General features: G+C 38.0%; 1 protein-coding gene across 8 annotated transcripts in view; it reads right to left on the reverse strand.

Moving 5' to 3' along the window:
- Positions 1–19,014, reverse strand: part of CDC14A (cell division cycle 14A) — a 178,345-nt gene that overhangs the window by 89,945 nt on the left and 69,386 nt on the right. For 4 of the 8 annotated variants that reach the window (XM_061411049.1, XM_061411050.1, XM_061411053.1 and 1 more), the window contains one exon: positions 13,908–13,987. The exons of the other annotated variants lie outside the window; for them this stretch is intronic. In XM_061411049.1, the coding sequence (XP_061267033.1) occupies positions 13,908–13,987 (80 nt within the window). The remainder of the gene's footprint in view (positions 1–13,907; positions 13,988–19,014) is intronic. 8 annotated transcript variants of the gene reach the window in all.

Here is a 19,014-nt window from a genome sequence, read left to right on the forward strand (position 1 = left end):
AAGAGCTTTCTTTGCATTAACCCAAAATTCTTTTGTCCGTTGATATCATCCTCTGTTCTCTTTGTCAAAGAGTATTGATTGAAAAAAGCTAAAAGCAATGATGTTCAAAGTAGTTTTCTTTTGTCAAGTGGTATTAAACACACTTTTATTTTAAACCAGATACTTTAGAGAGGTTATAGGGAGCTTTTAGGATTTAAATCACTATACCAATGTGCTACAAAGTTTTATACTCCCACAGTTTTTGTTGCAGTTATGGTTCCCATTTGTTTATTTAACTCCTGATTTGCTTTTTTACTCAATCATTCATGCATTCATTTATATTTATTGAGCCAAATAGTTCCTGAGTTGAATAAGAGGACACGTGTTTTTCCACCTTCCTCACAAAGGACCACTGAAAGCCTACAGAGATCAACCACAGAAAAAAGCTTGCACGTCCTATGCTGCCTGGGAAAACTACGGCTCTAACCCTTATCTACCATGACAGTTATACCATAAATTGCATTACTCACTTAAACAGGTAAACACAAGGATGCTCTTTATTCAGGAGGAGGTAATACCCCAAACACCCAGGACTTCTAATCATTCAGCTTTGCTGAAGAAGAAATCATGGGTCTATAACCCCCAATACAGAAGACTAACATTAGGACCAATCTAGAGACATCCAAATACAAATTCAGCTCAGCCTCATGCTTGACCATCCACATTCTATCCACCTCGGCAATTCTATCTTTCTAAATGTGACTTCTGGCATAATAGTCAACTGAACCATAAAACTATTATGAAGTTATCATAAAAAATCCCTGGCAGTCAATAAATATTTGCTGAATAAAAAACTAAATGTATGAATATTTTAATAGATGAAACAACTGGGATTTTTACTTATTTTCATATTTTTACATTTATTTTACAGAGAAGTAGTAGCAGCAAAATTAAAGAAAACCAGAATCAACATCCACAAAGACAAAGAGGAAGGACTTGATTGTCCTAGAGCTATCTTTTTACAGACTCTCAAGAGTCAACTGTTAGATAATCAAAAATTTTGAGAGCCCAAATCAGCCTTGGTGGGAATATTTACACCACAGAAATCAGCAAATGCTCTTTACTTAAAGAGCTGGTTTACCAGCACACCACTGCCTGCAACCTGTGAATCTAAGAAATCACTCAGAATGAAGCAACCCTGCAAATGGTAATAATAAGCAGATGAAACCAGAGATGAAAGAACATATTTACACAAAATAGTAAGAAAACGTTTCTGGTAATGAAGTTGTTTGAAGAAAAAAATGAAAAACAGAGTTGCATGGTTTACAATGTGGAGATTCCATTAAAGAATAAAAAAGAGCTATAGCAAATGGACTAAGAAATAACAGAAATGCCTCCTTTATATGTCTTGATTCTATGATTCTCTGCAAATCCTCTGGATAGCAAGTAGCTACAAGGTAGGCAAATATCTGCAGAGCAGTGGGTTAGAAAGGATCTCAAAGGTCATCTGAGCACTGTTCCAACCACCGAACTGAATCCCATCTGCACAACCAGCACAAGATCACAAGCTTCCTAAGGACAGAGAATGTGTTCTTTATGCTGTATGCCCAGAGTCTAGTACAGTATTGCACACATTACTATGCTGTGGCTGTTGTATGAATGAATGAATGACCATTACCAGGAGAACATTCAACATATGCCCGAACAACTCTAAGTGGCTGGGAACTACTGACATTTCAAAGTAAAAATTATATAAAACAATCTGTAATCATCAACTATATACAGTCACAAAAATGTAATCTAGATCATAGTTTTCCAACAGAAATATAATGCAATAGAGAGCCACATGTGTAATTTTAATTTTTACATACCCATACTAAAGTAAAAAGAAATAAATGACATCAATTTCAATAATATATTTTGTTTAATCCAGTCTGAAATATTATCAGTTCAGAACATAATCAACATAATTATAAGATATTTTACTTTTTTATACTAAGTCTTTGAAATCTAATGTGTGTTTGGTAGTCTTACAGTCTATTTCAGTTTGGACTAAACAAATTGCAAGTGCTGAATAGTACATGTAGGTTGTAGCTACTGTTCTAGGCCATTCAGCTCTAGACTAATTTGTATGGATACCTGGGAATTAGGCAATGTACTAAATACTTTATACAACTGTCCAAAGTACACCTGGCTTTCAGTCTCTGAACACATCTGTGACATATATGTACCAGGTCCCTAGAAAAGAATAAGCCAATTGTTTAATATTATCTAATACCTACAAGATAAAAATATATTTGATAAGAACCAATGGGGAGGACAAAGCTATTTCCCACTTGAAAACAAAATCAAATGGCTTCATGGGGCAGAGCCAAAAATTGAGCACAACCAGTACCTAACAAAAAAATGCGACACAGAATCTCTTCTTTTCAGATTTAACATAAAGCTATACACTAATCATTTTTGCTTATCTAAAGAAACAGAGATATGTAAAAATTCACTTCTAAATCATGGCGTAAAAGGTCATATAAATCAGCAAAACATATTGCTACTGTCTAGAAGTAGCAATAACAGGCACCAGAAAGAGACCAAGAGCTGTGCTCTGGGCTTTTTATCAATATCTGAGTGTCCCCCATTTAACCACATTTAACTTTGCTTAAAGACAAAAATACTAGTAAATTGTCTTTGACTCCACTATTGAAAATAAGTGCTTCATATATGAGGCATTCAACAAAATACCTATGCTCATTAAGGCAAATGACTGCAAACTATTCCAAAGCACTTTCATCAACCAAGGCTGGCTATTGGAAAAGTACTATAAAGAGTACAAAAAATTTGGCACTTACCCGACTACAGAAAGTTTGGTACCCTGATCCGAAACCATAAAAACAGGAATAACAAAAAAAGTAATCTGAGCCAATTTTCACAACTCAAACTATTGAAGCACTGCCATGTTTCAAAAGAAAAAAAAAAAAAAAAAGATATAACTCACTTCCTTCTGTGTATTTAGTGGGTCATACAGACCTTGACAGTTGTTTCTGTTTTCAGATTCTGAATAGTGGTGCTTATTTGCCACTGTCACAAGAAAACCTGATAAATCTGCTTTTCATGGTGGTCCAAGTTACTCAATACACCCCAGCTGTAGAGAATAGATTCAACAGTCTGGACAGAATAATCTATTCTCTTCTATTTTCAAGACTCAGGAAACGAGCCCATCCTCACTATTCAAAACTAAGGCAGGGGCTTCCCTGGTGCTTCCGTGGTAAAGAATCCGCCCCACCAATACAGGAGACACAAGTTCAAACCCCGATCTGAGAAGATCCCGCCTGCTGAGGAACAACTAAGCCTGTGAGCCACAACTGTTGAGCCTGTGAGCCTGCTCCAGAGCCTGGGAGCAACACCTACTGAAGCCCGCATGCCCCAGAGTCAGTGCTCAGCAACAGAAGCCACCCCAGGGAGAAGCCCTCGAACCACAACTGAGAGTAGCCCCTGCTCACCACAACTAGGAAAAAAAAAAACCCATGAAGCAACGAAGAGCCAGCACAGCCAAAAATAAATAAATAAAATTATTTTTAAAAAAACTAATGCAGATTTTTTTCCCAATCACATCAAGCATCAAAAGCAAAAAGATTCATGGAGGCAGAAATGACTCCAAAGATCAACACTGAGAAGCAGAGAAGTGGCCATCATAAAGAAAAGTTGAGAATGAAAGAAAAGTCTTAGAGCATTGCCGAAGGTGTTAGATAAAATTGCATTCCCATAGGGCAGAGGTGCAATGGGTTTACAACAAAGGAAAGAATTTATTACCTTAAGGGTCTAAAGTTGCTAACACCAAGGCCACTACTTATTTTTTCTACATACCAACTATATTAATTAATACACATTCAAGGATACAATTTAGGGGATGTGGAAACTTGGCAGCAAGCACTGGCTCATCAATGAAATCTTTTACTAGTTTATTCTGACAGTTTCTAACTCTCTGAGAGGCTCTAAGCTATTTGAATATCTTAAGCTTCCCGTGCCTTTTGAGGCTGGGAGACTGTAAACAATCGTATGCATAGCTGTAGGAGTCCGGGTAAACTTGTCAGGCGAGTTAGAGAGCTATCTGAGGGGTTTGGATTTAAACACTCCTAATTGCCCAGGAACTTTATTAATTGGAGCTGTAAGTTAACTCTTTGACAGAGAGAGCGAGATGGTGGTGGGGGACAGCCCCCAGTAAAGTCAGAGGTGAGAGCACAAAGCAATAAAGTAGGCAGACTCTGGTTTTTGGGGGTAGATGCTCGAGAATATCCAGGGGGACTCCTGAAGCTCGATCCCGCCTTTGCGTGTGCTGAGCCTCCTTCCTCATGACCTTTGTCATGAGTGGAATGCCTCTCGCCGGCTCCCGGCAGAGCATAAAATAAATTTTGTTTCTACATTTTTGATACTCAGGGAAAAAAACATGGTATTAAAGACAACTTTCCTTTTGAAATACAAACAAAAATCACAGTATCATATTCGAGCTAACAAATATTTGGTTCAACATTTTATGTTGAGATACATTTTATAATTACATCTAACATCTGCTAGCACATATTTACTTTGCTTTAGAAGAAAGTAGGCAGCCTAATGCCAAATTCTAAGAGGTTGACCCCTTTGAGCCTTTGTTGAGACCTACAAGCTCTGGCATGCCCAGAGAAGATTTCCCGTTAAGACAGGGCCACATTACTAGCTCAGCAACTGATATATCACTAGGGGTCATCCCCAAAACACAACAAACCCATCCCTGAACACAAACAGTATGGGTTCATTTTAATAACAAATGTCATTAAAGGATTGCTAGGGAGAGGTTTGTGGGTTCTCTATTAAGGAAGGTTTTCTGATATCAAGTCAGCTTTAAGAGAAAACTCCTGTTCCTGTTAGATTCCTATTCCTATTAGATAAAATACCCCTATTTGACACACCATCTATTTCTAAGACTAAGGAAACAGCACAAAAGCATTTCCACAAATGGCAACTTATTATTCTAATCCCAAGAGACCTATTTTGTTCCACACAGGTGTGGATCAGGAAATGTGCCGTAGAGTTTCAGAAGGCTAGTTCTGCTGAATGTTAACAGAAAGAGCCCTGTCCATCCTAAAGGAAATAGATCCTGAATATTCATTGGAAGGACTGATGCTGAAGCTGAAGCTCCAATACTTTGGCCACCTGATGAGAAGAGTCTACTCATTGGAAAAGACCCTGATGCTGGGAAAGATTGAAGGCAAGAGGAGAAGAGGGTGTCAGAGGGTAAGATGGCTGGATAGTAACACCAATGCAATGGACACAAACTTGGGCAAACTCCAGAATATGGTGAGGGTCAGTGGGGCCTGGCGTGCTGTAGTCCATGGGGTCCCAAAGAGTCAGACACAACTGGGTGACTGAACAACAACAACAAATCTTATAGAGCAGTAGTTCACAACCTTGGCAGCATATTGGAATCATTTTGGTAGTTTTTAAAAATCCCAACACCCAGACTTCACCTCAGGCCACTTATATCAGAATTTTGGGAAGTAGAACCAGCATCAATCTTTTTTAAAAGCTTCCCAGACTTCTAAAAAACAAGTAAATGGGGCTTCCCAGGTGACACACGTGGTAAAGAACCCACTTGCCAACGCAGGTGACGTAAGAGACACGGGTTCCATCCCTGGGTCGGGAAGGTACCCTGGAGGAGGGCATGGCATCCCACTCCAGTATTCTTGCCTGCAGACTCCCATAGACAGAGGAGCCTGGGGGTCACAGTCAGACACAACTGAAGCGACTTAGCACACAAACACATGAGAAGCAATATTCCTTAGGGAAACACTGACTGTAAGCCTCTTATTCAAGCTAAAATAAATTCGCCATGCAAAAATATGTTCCTGGATCTATACAGGATGAGACCAACCAAAAAAAATAACAAAACAAAACACACGCTAAACTTAACAACTGGTGACAAGACAGCCAACATTCAACCAGCTTTATTTCACTGGATGTCAGCATAGCACCCTATCTCATCCTCACCTCTGCACCTAAAGCCATTATTTTTTAAGTCATGCTTTCGGTATTTGTCTTTGAAATTGGGACCCTGATGTTGTTTATTTTCTGTATGGTTGTATTCCCCATTTAATTTTATATGTCATAGAAAAATTGGGTTTTAGCAGATTTATGAATCATCAATACCAAAAAAGTTACCAAGCTAATACATATGGACCAACAAAAAAAGAAGTGCCAAGTGAATTTAAAAGCACAAAAAAAGATATAAAAGCAGAGTTGTACAATTTAGACGGGTTACCTTTTCAATGTTAGGAGAGATTTAGAGAGTTTTCACAAACACTGTTTTATGAACACCCAAAAATGCAGATTTAAAAACCACTGCCATTGACTACCAAGAAAATAATCTAGGAATTCCACTAAGGTTTGGTGATTTCATAGACAGGCTGCAATTAATATGACTTTGTAGAATGACTGGTCAACACTACACACTATAAATTTGGTAGTACAGTGACTGACAGAAGAGAACCTAAAAAGACTCACACCAGCCTCGCCAATTCAAACTCTGTGACTCTGGCCCGAGAAATGAAAGGCCCCTTGTTCCTTTGACGGCCAACGGCCAAGCCTACAGTAAAGATGAATGGACTCAAAGAATTAAAGTAAGTGAAATATACTCTTTTCCTCTAGTTTTAAGCCAAACTCTTGATAAATACATTGGCGATTTTAGTAAAGTGAAAAGTATAGCTTTTGACACATTTACTTTTCAATTAAATGGAACACCCTAAAACTGCAGACATAACATGACAACAAATACCCCTTGAGTGTCACACCAAGAAGAAATTTAAATGCCACCAAAGTCTACTATACTTATAGTAATCAAGGATAGGCAGCAGATGGAGGTAGGAGTGGGAGAATTGAACGAAGATGGTCAAAAGGTACAAACCTCCAGTTATAAGATAAATAAGTACTGGGGATATACAGCCCAGCATGATGACCAGAGTTAACACTGCTGTAGGGCGTATTTGAAAGTTCTTAAGGGAGTAGATCCTAAAAGTTCTCATCATAAAAAAATTGTAACTACCTGAGGTAATAAATGTTAACTAAACTTACTGGGGTAATTATTCCACAATATATGGATGTCAGGTCATTTTGCTGTACACTTTAAATTTATACAGTGTTGTATATCAATTATATCTCAATAAAACTGGAAGGAAAAAAGAATAAGCAGTAAATCTATCTAAACCTTTTCTTAAATTTGCTTCATCTTTAGTGAATTTTTAGCTAGGTTATTTACAATTTGTAAGATAAATCCAAATAGAAAAACTCACATTATTCCACAGTGATAAAAGAACAGACTCTGCAAGATTAAAATACCTTTAGACCATCAAATTTTGCACCTGGTCTTATGTCCCTGGATATGTTCCAGTGTCTCCTAGTTTGTAGTCTGTAGGAACTTGAATAGCATTTGTATCCTAAGGCAATGGCACCCCACTCCAGTACTCTTGCCTGGAAAATCCCATGGACGGAGGAGCCTGGTGGGCTACAGTCCATGGGGTCGCTAAGAGTCGGACACGACTGAGCAACTTCACTTTCACTTTTCAGTTTCATGCACTGGAGAAGGAAATGGCAACCCATTCCAGTGTTCTTGCCTGGAGAATCCCAGGGACGGGGGAGCCTCGTGGGCTGCTGTCTATGGGGTTGCACAGAGTCGGACACGACTGAAGCGACGCAGCAGCAGCAGCAGCAACAGCAGCAGGGCTTCCCTTGTGGCTCAGCTGATAAAGAATCCGCCTGATATGTGGGAGACCTGGGTTTGATCCCTGGGTTGGGAAGACCCCCTGGAAAAGGGAAAGGCTACACACTCCAGTATTCTGGCCTGGAGAATTCCATGGACTGTATAGTCCATAGGGTCGGAAAGAGTCAGACACAACTGAGCAACTTTCACTCACTCATTGTGTAAAAACTGTATAAATCTTAATTATGTTGAATTGGTTCATAGTGCTTTTCAGGTCTACTCTATCCTTCTATTTCTCTGTATATTCATTCTATTAATTTTTGAGAGTTTGATATTGAAACTCTAACTAAAAATCTTAATTTATCTACTTAAATAATTGTAATATATAGTGGAACTATGTAACTTTGTTCTGTATTTTCCAAGTCTCCTATAAATGTGTTACATTTTCATAATTTAAAAACTAAAAAAGTTTACAAATAGAAAAACTCAATCAGATAGTACTTTTAGTTAAAACAATACACTGCAAACATTATATTATACAGTATCCTACCCAACTTATCATTATAAAAAGATAATCTATGCCATACAAGTGAAAAATTACAGCACCTAAGACCAATTCCTGCATTTTTATTCTCCATTTTCATCTTAAGGTGAAAGGCATTCATGGCACCTATCCCTAACATCTCCAATCTCCAGTTCCAGTGTTAAACCTCCTTCCTCAATATTCCCACACCTCCTAATTCCAAACTTTAATGAGACCCTTTAACTACTTTACATACCTACACATACACAAACTATACACTGAGTTCCCTAGAGCAGGTACCTGGTTGTCCTGCTGCTGCTGCTGCTGCTAAGTCACTTCAGTCGTGTCCGACTCTGTACGATCCCATAGACGGCAGCCCACCAGGCTCCCCCATCCCTGGGATTCTCCAGGCAAAAACACTGGAGTGGGTTGCCATTTCCTTCTCCAATGCATTAAAGTGAAAAGTGAAAACTACCAGGCTCCTCCGCCCATGGGGTTTTCCAGGCAAGAGTACTGGAGTGGGTTGCCATTGCCTTCTCCACCTGGTTGTCCTAATAACCTTTAAACCCATAGACTATCACAGTGACATGCACAGAAAAAGCAATAAATTAATTAGTGTATATACTATTCCCTGGCACACAAATAAGAAGAGTCCAATCCCAGTCCTTGAGAGAAGACTGTGCTATATTTGATGGAGAGTCAGCTCTGCAAACAAATAATCACAATATAAGACATTTGTTTTCATGGTTTATGTAGCAAACGTAATGGGCCATGAACAAAATGTAATAGTAAATTATAGGCACAGGACCTGCCAAGCTTCTCTAGAAAAATGAGCCAAGTCACTACAGAAGAGACTGCTCCAGTAAATTTTTGTTAAATCAATAAAATGTTGAAGAACAGCATTATTTAAATTTAAACCTTAAAACACTTTTATTAGAAAGACACTAAAACTATGTATAGAACAAACAGCAACACAGGCGTTTCAGTAAAGAGGGCATACAAAGACACCATTCACACTTCAACAGGCCTTCAAAACTCTCTTCATTTTTCTTAATTCTTACACGATAAAACAATCACATTTATTTATTTTTTTTATTTTTTTTTAACAATCACATTTAAATAGAAGTTCCTTTTGCAAATTCCTGTTTTTTAAATAGAAGTGTTAATGCAGAAAGATTAATGTAGAATTATGCAAATTAATGCAGCATCAATGCAGAGTAATGAAAAAGTATTAATAAAGAAAGAAGGATTTAAAAAAAACATCTAGAGAATGAACACAGAAGTGTAATTTAACAATAAATGGAATGAAACCCTAGATCAAAGGAAGGCCAAGGTGATGATGGCTGACCAGAACTAGTATAAAAATGATTCTTAATAGTACTGCATCAGCCTTAAGTTGATCTGGGCTGTAGACTAAAATCACTTCACATCTTATGTCAGCATTAGGAGAAAAAACTGTTTCTGTAATAAAATTCCAGAAAACTAGTAGTATTCTTTCAACTAAATTTTTCACTGAATTATAAATGCACATTGTGTAGTATTTTCTGCTTCAAATGTATGATTTACAAAGAGTACGGATTTAGAAATGCAACTTAATATAAATACAACTCATGGTGTTATCAAAAAATACAACATACAACATGTTCAAGATCAAACTTTTAGTTGGAAATAGGTGCCTAAACTAAGAAAAAATGTCTGTGTTAAGCATTCTTTTTTCAGGTAAACACATTACTCAAACTTTTTAGGTCTAACAGCAATACTATAATATTCTCCAGAGTATTATCTCAGTTTCTTCTAAAAGACATTTGAGATCATCTGAATTAAAAAGCTACAGTTTAAAAGACAGGAAATGATCTAAATGTCTACCTGAGAGAGACTGGTTAAATGCACTTTGTACATTATATAGCAGTCTATGGTGTCACACAGAGTCGGACATGACTGAAGTGACTTAGCAGCAGCAGCAGCATGACAAAATGAGGAGGGACGGTCTCTATGTATTTGTGTAAAAAGATATCCAAGATGAGTTAAGGGGGAAAAAAATCAAAATGCAGAATAGTACACATAATATGTCACATTTTGTGATAAAATGGGAAATATAAGACTTTTTTTAGACTTAAAAGGCTAAATATATCTTTATTTGTTTATATACACATAAAGAAACTCTAGAAGGATATAGAATAAACCAATACCAGAAGATACCAGAAAGGACCAGATAGATAAGAATCAAGGGTGGGAGAGAGATTTTTCAATAATACCTTGTTATATATTTTAAAAATATTTAAACCACGTTAATGTATTTAACCACAGAAATATTTTCAAATATTTAAATAACAATTTGGAAAAATAGGCTACAACTATAAAAATTATGATTTAAGTCTATGTAGTAGTAATAATTTTCTTACTATCTTTTCTTCCATTCCAATCTTATCAATTATTGAAAAATTCTAGTTCTCAGGAAACTAATTACCTGTCACATATAAGCTAAAATAAAGTTATGCTTAAAGGAAATATTCATTCTTTCCTTCTCCTCCTCAATATCTTCATCTAAATTGACAATTAAGGATAACAAGGCTCATCTGGCTTGTGAAACAAATACATCTCCCATGAATTTTGAGTGGATAACATTAAAAGCATAAAAATTAATATATATTTTCCACTTAAAATACCTGAATAGATACATTGCCCACTGGGCCTACTGACTGGAATTACAATTTTACCAATGTTACAGCATTACAATTCCGAGGTGCATGTGCTGTTTTCAAAATAACAACAAAAACTGTAAACATTTTTCTGATTTAAAAAAAAATTTTAAAGAATCATCACTGTCTCCAGGAAAAGTACATCTATGATCCCTTCACAGTTATTGGCCCCTTTCTCACCATGGATGCTATGGTTCCTACCAATGTTGGAAGTTGTCTCAGACACAATGCCTTCCAGGACTGTCCAGCAGGGCACACTCATGGCGAACTTTCCCTCCTCCACTCTCTACCTCCAAACCCTTTAAAAGTTCAGTTTAAATGAGTCTGATACTTTCTCACATTTCTGTCAGAATCTTTTCTTCTATTTTTATACAACCCAGTTTTTAAATAATTAATTATGTGCCTATAGAGCCACCTGCCCCTACTAGAATGTATGATCATTAGAAACACTTCCTATTCATTTTATATCCTATGGATAATCCTTATGTCTTATTAATAAATAGTAATAGTACTAACAAGAACGAGAAAAACACAAACCAGGTACTGCAGCAGGACAGTGATACAGCATTACCTCATTTCATCTCTAAGATAGCCTTGAAGCCATTGTACAGAAAAGGAAGCTGAAACTCAGAAAGGATAAGTAATTTGCCCAAATTACATGTACTTACTATATACAGAAAAGAGCAGAACAAATCTTCAAACCCAGGCAGAGTCTCTGCCTTCAAATCATACACTCTTAACCACTTTGCTTAGAATTTAGGAAGTAATTAATATTATCATTACCACAATGAACAGAATGTTTGTGTCCCCCAAAAGTCATATGTTGAAAACCTAACCCCCAATGGGATTGTATTAGGAAGTGGGACCTTGGGAAGTAATTAGGTTATGAGGGTGGAGCCCTCATGATTGAGATGAATGCTCTTTTAAAAAAGAACCCCAGAGAGTTTTTCTGCCCTCTCTCCACTCTGTGAGGACACAGCAAGAGGTGAGCAGGTGCATCCCTGAAGAGGGCTCTCACCAGAACTTGACCATGCTGGTCCCTGATCAGACTGTAGAACCATGAGAAACAAACTTCAGTTATTTACAACTCACCCAGGCTATGGTACAGCCCAAACTGACTAAAACAATTATGCTTTTCTAAAAAACAGAATTATATTGTGCAAAGAACTTTCAAATTCTAGAAGGCATTAGAAGTGGAAGGAAATAACTGCTTTCTCATCACCATTAAAACTCTCCTCTCATAATCCTGGGCCTCCCAGGTGGTGCTAGCGGTAAAGAAAAGTGAAAGTGAAAGTTGCACAATCACGGGGTCCTACTCTTCGCAATCCTGTGGACTATAGCCCACCAGGCTCCTCTGTCCATGGAATTCTCCAGGCAAGAGTCCTGGAGTGGGTTGCCATTTCCTTCTCCAGAGGATCTTTTCCTGACCCAGGGATCAAATCTGGGTCTCCTGCATTTTAGGCAGATGCTTTACCAACTGAGCCACCAGGGAAGCCCAGTGGTAAAGCATCTGCCTGCAATGCAGGAGACCTGGCTTTGATCCCTGGGTTGGGAACATCCCCTGGGAAAGGGAATGGCTATCCACTCCAGGACTCTTGCTTGGAGAATCCCATGGACAGGAAGGCCTAGCAGGCTACAGTCCATGGGATCGTAAAGTGCTGGACACAACTGAGCAACTAACACGCATTTCTCATAATCTGCCCTCTTCTATCTGCCCTTCAATGTCTAATTAGCTTATCCTCTGGGCTGCTTGAGGATATTTTCCTCTCACTGTCCCAATTCCAGTACTTCACCCCTTGCTTTCACTGAGAAGCTGAAGCATACTAGGCGCTGTCACCCCCTACTCCTCCTCTCCTTGACACCCACCCTGTGTCTAATAATACTCTTTTCTGTGGTCAAGAAACAGAGGTGGGAATCCTCTGAATTTCAGAGGATTCAGTCTTAATTTATTCATTAGAATAAATATTTACAAAAAGCATCTTTAAGTGTGAGGCACTGGGACCTGCTTTTGTGAGTTTCAGGAGAGTAATGAACACAAAGAGGTCTCCTCAATTTTTCCTGTTCTTTTCTTTCTTTATTGTTGGTAATTTTGATATTAGTAACAATAGTAAGCAATCCATATGCTTGTAGATTTGTACACTAATAAAAAGGCAAAAATATTAGAATCATTCTCAATTCTATCAGAGATGTCTGTTGTGGAAGTTCTGATATATGTTCCCTTCTACTCTACAAATAAGCTCAAGTTTACCTGAAATTTTAAAACATCTTCAAGTGATACTTACAAAATATCATTTTCCAACACTGTAATGAGAGACAGCCTTTCTCTGGATGGAAGCTAGATGTGTCTGCTGAACAAGTGATTTAGGGTCCCCACTAAAGATGTGCATCTGGGAAGGTACTTTCAGGGTCTTATTCTATATTTCCAGTCCCTGACATTTGGTCAGAGCTCAATCAATGCTCACAAAATGAAAGAAAGAATGGATGAATCAGTAATATGCAAGTGAAAGTCACTCAGTCGTGTCCGACTCTTTGCGATTCAATGGACTATACAGTTCATGGAATTTTTCAGGCCAGAATACTGGAGTGGGTAGCCTTTCCCTTCTCCAGGGGTTCTTCCCAACCCAGAGATCAAACCCAGGTCTCTCACATTGCAGATGGATTCTTTACCCGATTATTGAAATTTAACAAATCTTGACATGGTTAATTAGGTCATAAACCAGGTACTCTTCATGCTTAAATCATCAAGATACAGGAAAAAATTCAAGGAAAAAAATAATTCCTAAAAAGAGAAAGCTATTTTATTCTTACTAGATGGGGGAGGGGATCTCTAAAAAAATGAAATAATAAACACTAGTCTCATTTCATTCCACATGACATCACAGTCATAGTCTTAATACAGTTAAAAAACACAATAATCCAACTCTAAAAGAGAGAGCTGCCCAGCAAAGTGCCACAGCTCAAGTCTCACAAGCAGTTATACCTGAATGGAAGATAGGGGGGGTTTGAGCCAGAGAGGAGTGCTCTGTAGGCTTCTTCTGGTGTCTTCTTTAAATAGATTACCTAAGACAAATAAATAGCAACATTTAGAATACAACCAAAGTATGACACAAAACTAATTTTACTTACTCACCAAATTTGCATTTCCGTTCTTTCACTCTGAATGTGACAACTGTCATGGTGATAATGTTGATATTTAGACAGCAAGCAGGCTGCCAAACTTTCCTTTTCAGCTTAAAGCTGAACAGCAGCCTTTGGCTTAAGGATGAGTAAGAGCTTAAAGACACAGGAAAGAAGTTGCTCAGTGTCTGACTCTTTGCAACCCTGTGGACTGTAGCCTATCAGGCTCCTCTGTCCATGGAATTTTCCAGGCAAAAGTACTGGAGTGGGTTGCCATTTCCTTCTCCAAAAGACACAGGGCAAACCCATAAAGGGGCCATCCAGGGCTGTTTAAAGGCACGTTGAACAGAAATAATGGCAGGGTTTTCTCTAGGGAACAGAATAATTGTACCTCCATGATTGAACTGTGTGTTCACCAAAGACCAATATAGAGTTCTCTGTCCTTCACAGAAGATCTGCTGTGAAGTAATTTAGTTCCTGGTGAATTCTGAAAGACATCTCAGGGTACAGGACCCATGGGAGATCTACTGAGTTCTCTGCCTGCTCTGAGGAATGCCTATGTTGCTCTCTAAACAATCAATAAAATCACAATGAAATGAGAGGAAATGCATGCAGGTAAGAGCACTGGAAAACATACTGGCTAGGCCCTTGATATCGAGGATGTTTAAATCCCTCCAGACCAGCAGGACAAACTATCTTAAATAAAGACACAAATAAAAAAGAGTTCTTAAAACCAGTAAACTATTTCCACTTAATCAATTTATTGACTATATACAATAGATGCCAGGCACTGTATGAGGAATTGCCACCTTTCTTAATAGAATTTATGTTCTTGAGAGGCAAAAACAATAATTAATAAATTACTTATTAAAAAATAAATACAGTCTGAAATAAGTGCTGAAAAGGAAATACGCAGAGTCCTGGACAAGAGAAGACCTACTTAATACCTCGAAGTGGTCAGGAAGGGGTCTCTGGGAGAAATGTAGGAGGAAACCCATGGAATAGCTAAGGGAAAGGGGGGACAGAAGGGGCTAGGTCCTTGAGTGGGGACAGCGCTTGGTGAGCCGGACAGAGATCAGAGGCTAGGGAAGGGGGAAGAAGGGAGAGTCAGTGAAGAGCCTTGCAAGCCATGATGAGAGTTTGATTTTATTCTAAGTGCAGTTTAATATTTTAATTCTCAGACAAGAGCACTGATCCTTTTCCTCTACAGTTTGAATCAAATTTGATCCCTAAAATCCTCTCTACCTAGAATTAATGGCATTATTTCCTTAATATGTCCCAACATCAAAACCCTATGCATGGAACTTCCCTGGCAGTCCAGTGATTAAGACTCCATGCTCCCAGTGCAGGGGGAACAGGTTGGATCCCTGGTTGGGAAACTAAGATCCTGAATACCACATAGAACAGCCAAGAAACAAAAACAAAACAAAAAACCCTATGCGTTTCAACAACAAAAATGACCGAGTCCCAGTTCTTAAAAAGTAGGGTTTATTCTCTGCTTACAAAGTTTCTTTCAGCTTTAAGCTATTCTGGTAGCAATATATTACACATATTTAATTATTAGTAAGTTCAAGACTAGAAAACAACTCAATTCTCTAAAAAAAGAAAGCTAAAATAAACATATTAAAAAAATACTTCTAACTTTTATTAAGAAAGTTCCATATTCCTATGACAAGTAAACAAGGTCTGATAAAGCACCTACCAAACAAAGTGAACTGAATATGAAACAAAAACAGCAGAGAAAATGAAACCATGGTAAAAGAATGATCAAGACAGGAGATGCAGATTCCACCAGTGGAGAACCACATCTCGAGTTGCAGCTAAAATGATTACAAAAATTCACTTAAACCAACCCTAGCTTTAAAAACCATTTTCAGTAACCAACATTAAAACAGGAGTTTGTTGTTCCCTAATGGGTAGATTATATAATACTCTACAGGTTTGGTTATAACGCAATGATTTTTCAAGCCTAAAGATGCAGCAGTATTTGCAAGTTGACTATGCCTGCTAAAAGAGAAAACTGTTTGTAGAAAGCTCCTGTGTTTGGATTAGATAATTAAAGCTTATACAACCATCTTTGAAAAGCAAAATACATTTCCATTCTCAGGAGCAATTACATTAACTCCATTTAATTTTGAGGCAATCATTCTACAGGAGGGAGTTAACAGCCCACATGAAAGACTTCTCTAGACCGGTTACCCCACAGAGTTTTGCTACTCATCTTACCTGCATGACTTAGCACACATGACCCATATTCTCACACTGTAAGATGAGAGTCTTTGTTTTTATTTTTATCCCAGTGCTTAATCATTAATAAGTGCAAAGTGAAACTCAACAGAGGCCATCTAAATTCCAGGAATATTCTAGGGGCAGGTAAATGCAATGTCCTTTTATAACCTGATGATAGGTACTTGGGAGACTGGTGAAATATTCTAATAAAGCAGTGCATCACTGAATACATGCATGCTGGGGTCATTAAAATGACAAATTCCATCTTTCCAGGAGAAAAAATGTCTTGGATTCTTATGCCAGGTCTTCTTTGATATGCCACTGATTAAAAAGAGAAAGACTAGAGTTCAGAAATAAAACAAATTTATTAAGCCTTTGCTGTTGAGGAACCTAAAGCTCAGAAAGGTAAGGAACTTCCCAAACTCTCATGGCTGCTCTGTGATGCAGTTAGAATTCCAATTCTGATTTGAATCCAAAGGCCACAGTAATTCCACACATCACATCTGCTTAAAAATACAGATACGGGCAATGCAAGCAGAATCTGTGACAGAAACAAAGATCCCTACTCTTTCAATTTACAAAAGCCATTACACTGGCTTTTAAAATTATGTGACTTCAAACTGTTAATAGGAGTTGTGTGTAGGAATAGGGCTGAAGAAAGATTAGTGGGAGGAGGGAGGACTTTATATTTTCTACTATCTTCACATTTCTTGTATTATGTACTAATGTATATTCATTTATTTTTTTTAATGTGGAATAACTAAATCATTTACAAAGTATTAAATGTGTATCTTCCTAAAAATAAAGTCTATATTTAACTAATACTCAAAAATTTGTTCCCAGATACTCTAATATTTCTAAAAGTAATTGCTGAATAAAATTAACTCCAAAGCATCTTCTAAATATCCTGATTTTCTTTTTCTGTTTCTCAGGAAAAAAAAATAATGCTCTGCTCACTGCTGCTGCTGCTGCTAAGTCGCTTCAGTCGTGTCCGACTCTGTGCGACCCCAGAGACGGAAGCCCACCAGGCTCCCCCGTCCTTGGGATTCTCCAGGCAAGAACACTGGAGTGGGTTGCCATTTCCTTCTCCAATCAATGAAAGTGAAAAGTGAAAGGGAAGTCGCTCAGTCGTGTCCGACTCTTAGCGACCCCATGGACTACAGCCTACCAGGCTCCTCCATCCATGGGATTTTCCAGGCAAGAGTACTGGAGTGGGGTGCCATAGATATTAGCATATATGAATCCAAACTGGAAGAATCTTCCCCAATCTTTGACTGATAAAATTTAACAAAAGCCCTTTGTACAGTGCTTGGTTTTATTGTTGTTGTTTAGTCGCTAAGTAGTGTTCAACTCTTTTGTGATCCTACGGACTGTAGCCTGCCAGCCTCCTCTGTTGATGGGATTTCCCAGGCAAGAATACTGGAGTGGATCACCATTTCCTTCTTGAGGGGATCTTCCCTACCCAGAGATCAAACCTACATCTCTTGCGTTGGCAGGAGTATTCTTTACCATTGAGCCAAGGGAAGCCCTGTAACAATTTACCCCGAAATTAGTGAGTACATGCATGGCTTTTATAAAATTTTCCCACTCTTTGCCAGGAAGTCCTATAACTCTTCTCAATAGAATAACATTTAACATATATGTTCTTACTCCTAACTAACTTATTGAAGTGAAAGTTGCTCAGTCGTGTCTGACTCTTTGCGACCCCATGGACTACACAATCCATGGAACTCTCCAGCCCAGAATACAGGAGTGGGTAGCCTTTCCCTTCTCCAGGGGATCTTCCCAACCCAGGGATCGAACCCAGGTCTCCCACACTGCAGGCAGATTCTTTACCAGCTGAGCCCACATTTAGGAGTCAACCAATTAGACTAATTTTTTTCTGCTTCATTAACACAGATGCAATGTGGGAAAACTGGGTTCGATCCCTGGGTTGGGAAGATCCCCTAGAGGAGGGCAACCCACTTTGGTATTCTTGCCTGGAGAATCCCCATGGACAGAGGAGCCTGGAGGGCTACAGTCCATGGGGTCACAAAGAGTCGGACACAACTGAGCAACTAAGAACACACACACACAAAACACTGATGCCACGTATCAAGATCCAAATAACTCTTTTAACTTTTAATAAAAGATTCTTAAAGAGCTAACATTCTAACATATATGTATGACCAATAAGCTGTGAGATTTTAATTTAACAATTAATTAAAATTACAGTACTGTAAGCAAGTATAATATATATTATTTTCCAATAAGCCAATGTTTCACAAACTTCAGTTAATCATGCATCAACTTTCTCAACTTCTGCCACCACACGTAGCACCATGTATTATCATTTCTATTTATGTTCTTCTCTTTATAAATAGACACAATCTTTTAATTTAATTCATTCTAAAGTAGTTTATACCACTTCTATAAATGGAAAACTAGTATCACTTGCCAGAGTCTACACATAAATGAATTTTATAATGTATAACTCTTAAAATTTAAAAAATGTTTGTGAAAATTAATTGCACATACAAGTATGAGTTCATTTCTGAGGTCTCTATTCTGTTCTACTGATCTGTGTGTCTGTCTGTTTTTGTGCCAGTACCACACTGCTTTGATGACTATAGTTCTGTAGTACAGTCTGAAGTAAGAGCAAGTGATACCTTTAGCTCTTCTTTTTCAAGATGGTTTTGGCTATTTGAAGTCTTTGTGTCTCCGCACGTTTTTTAGAATTATTTATTCTAATTCTGTGAGAA

The sequence above is a fragment of the Bos javanicus genome, chromosome 3 (genome assembly GCF_032452875.1).
Source record: "Bos javanicus breed banteng chromosome 3, ARS-OSU_banteng_1.0, whole genome shotgun sequence".
Lineage (NCBI taxonomy): Eukaryota > Metazoa > Chordata > Mammalia > Artiodactyla > Bovidae > Bos > Bos javanicus.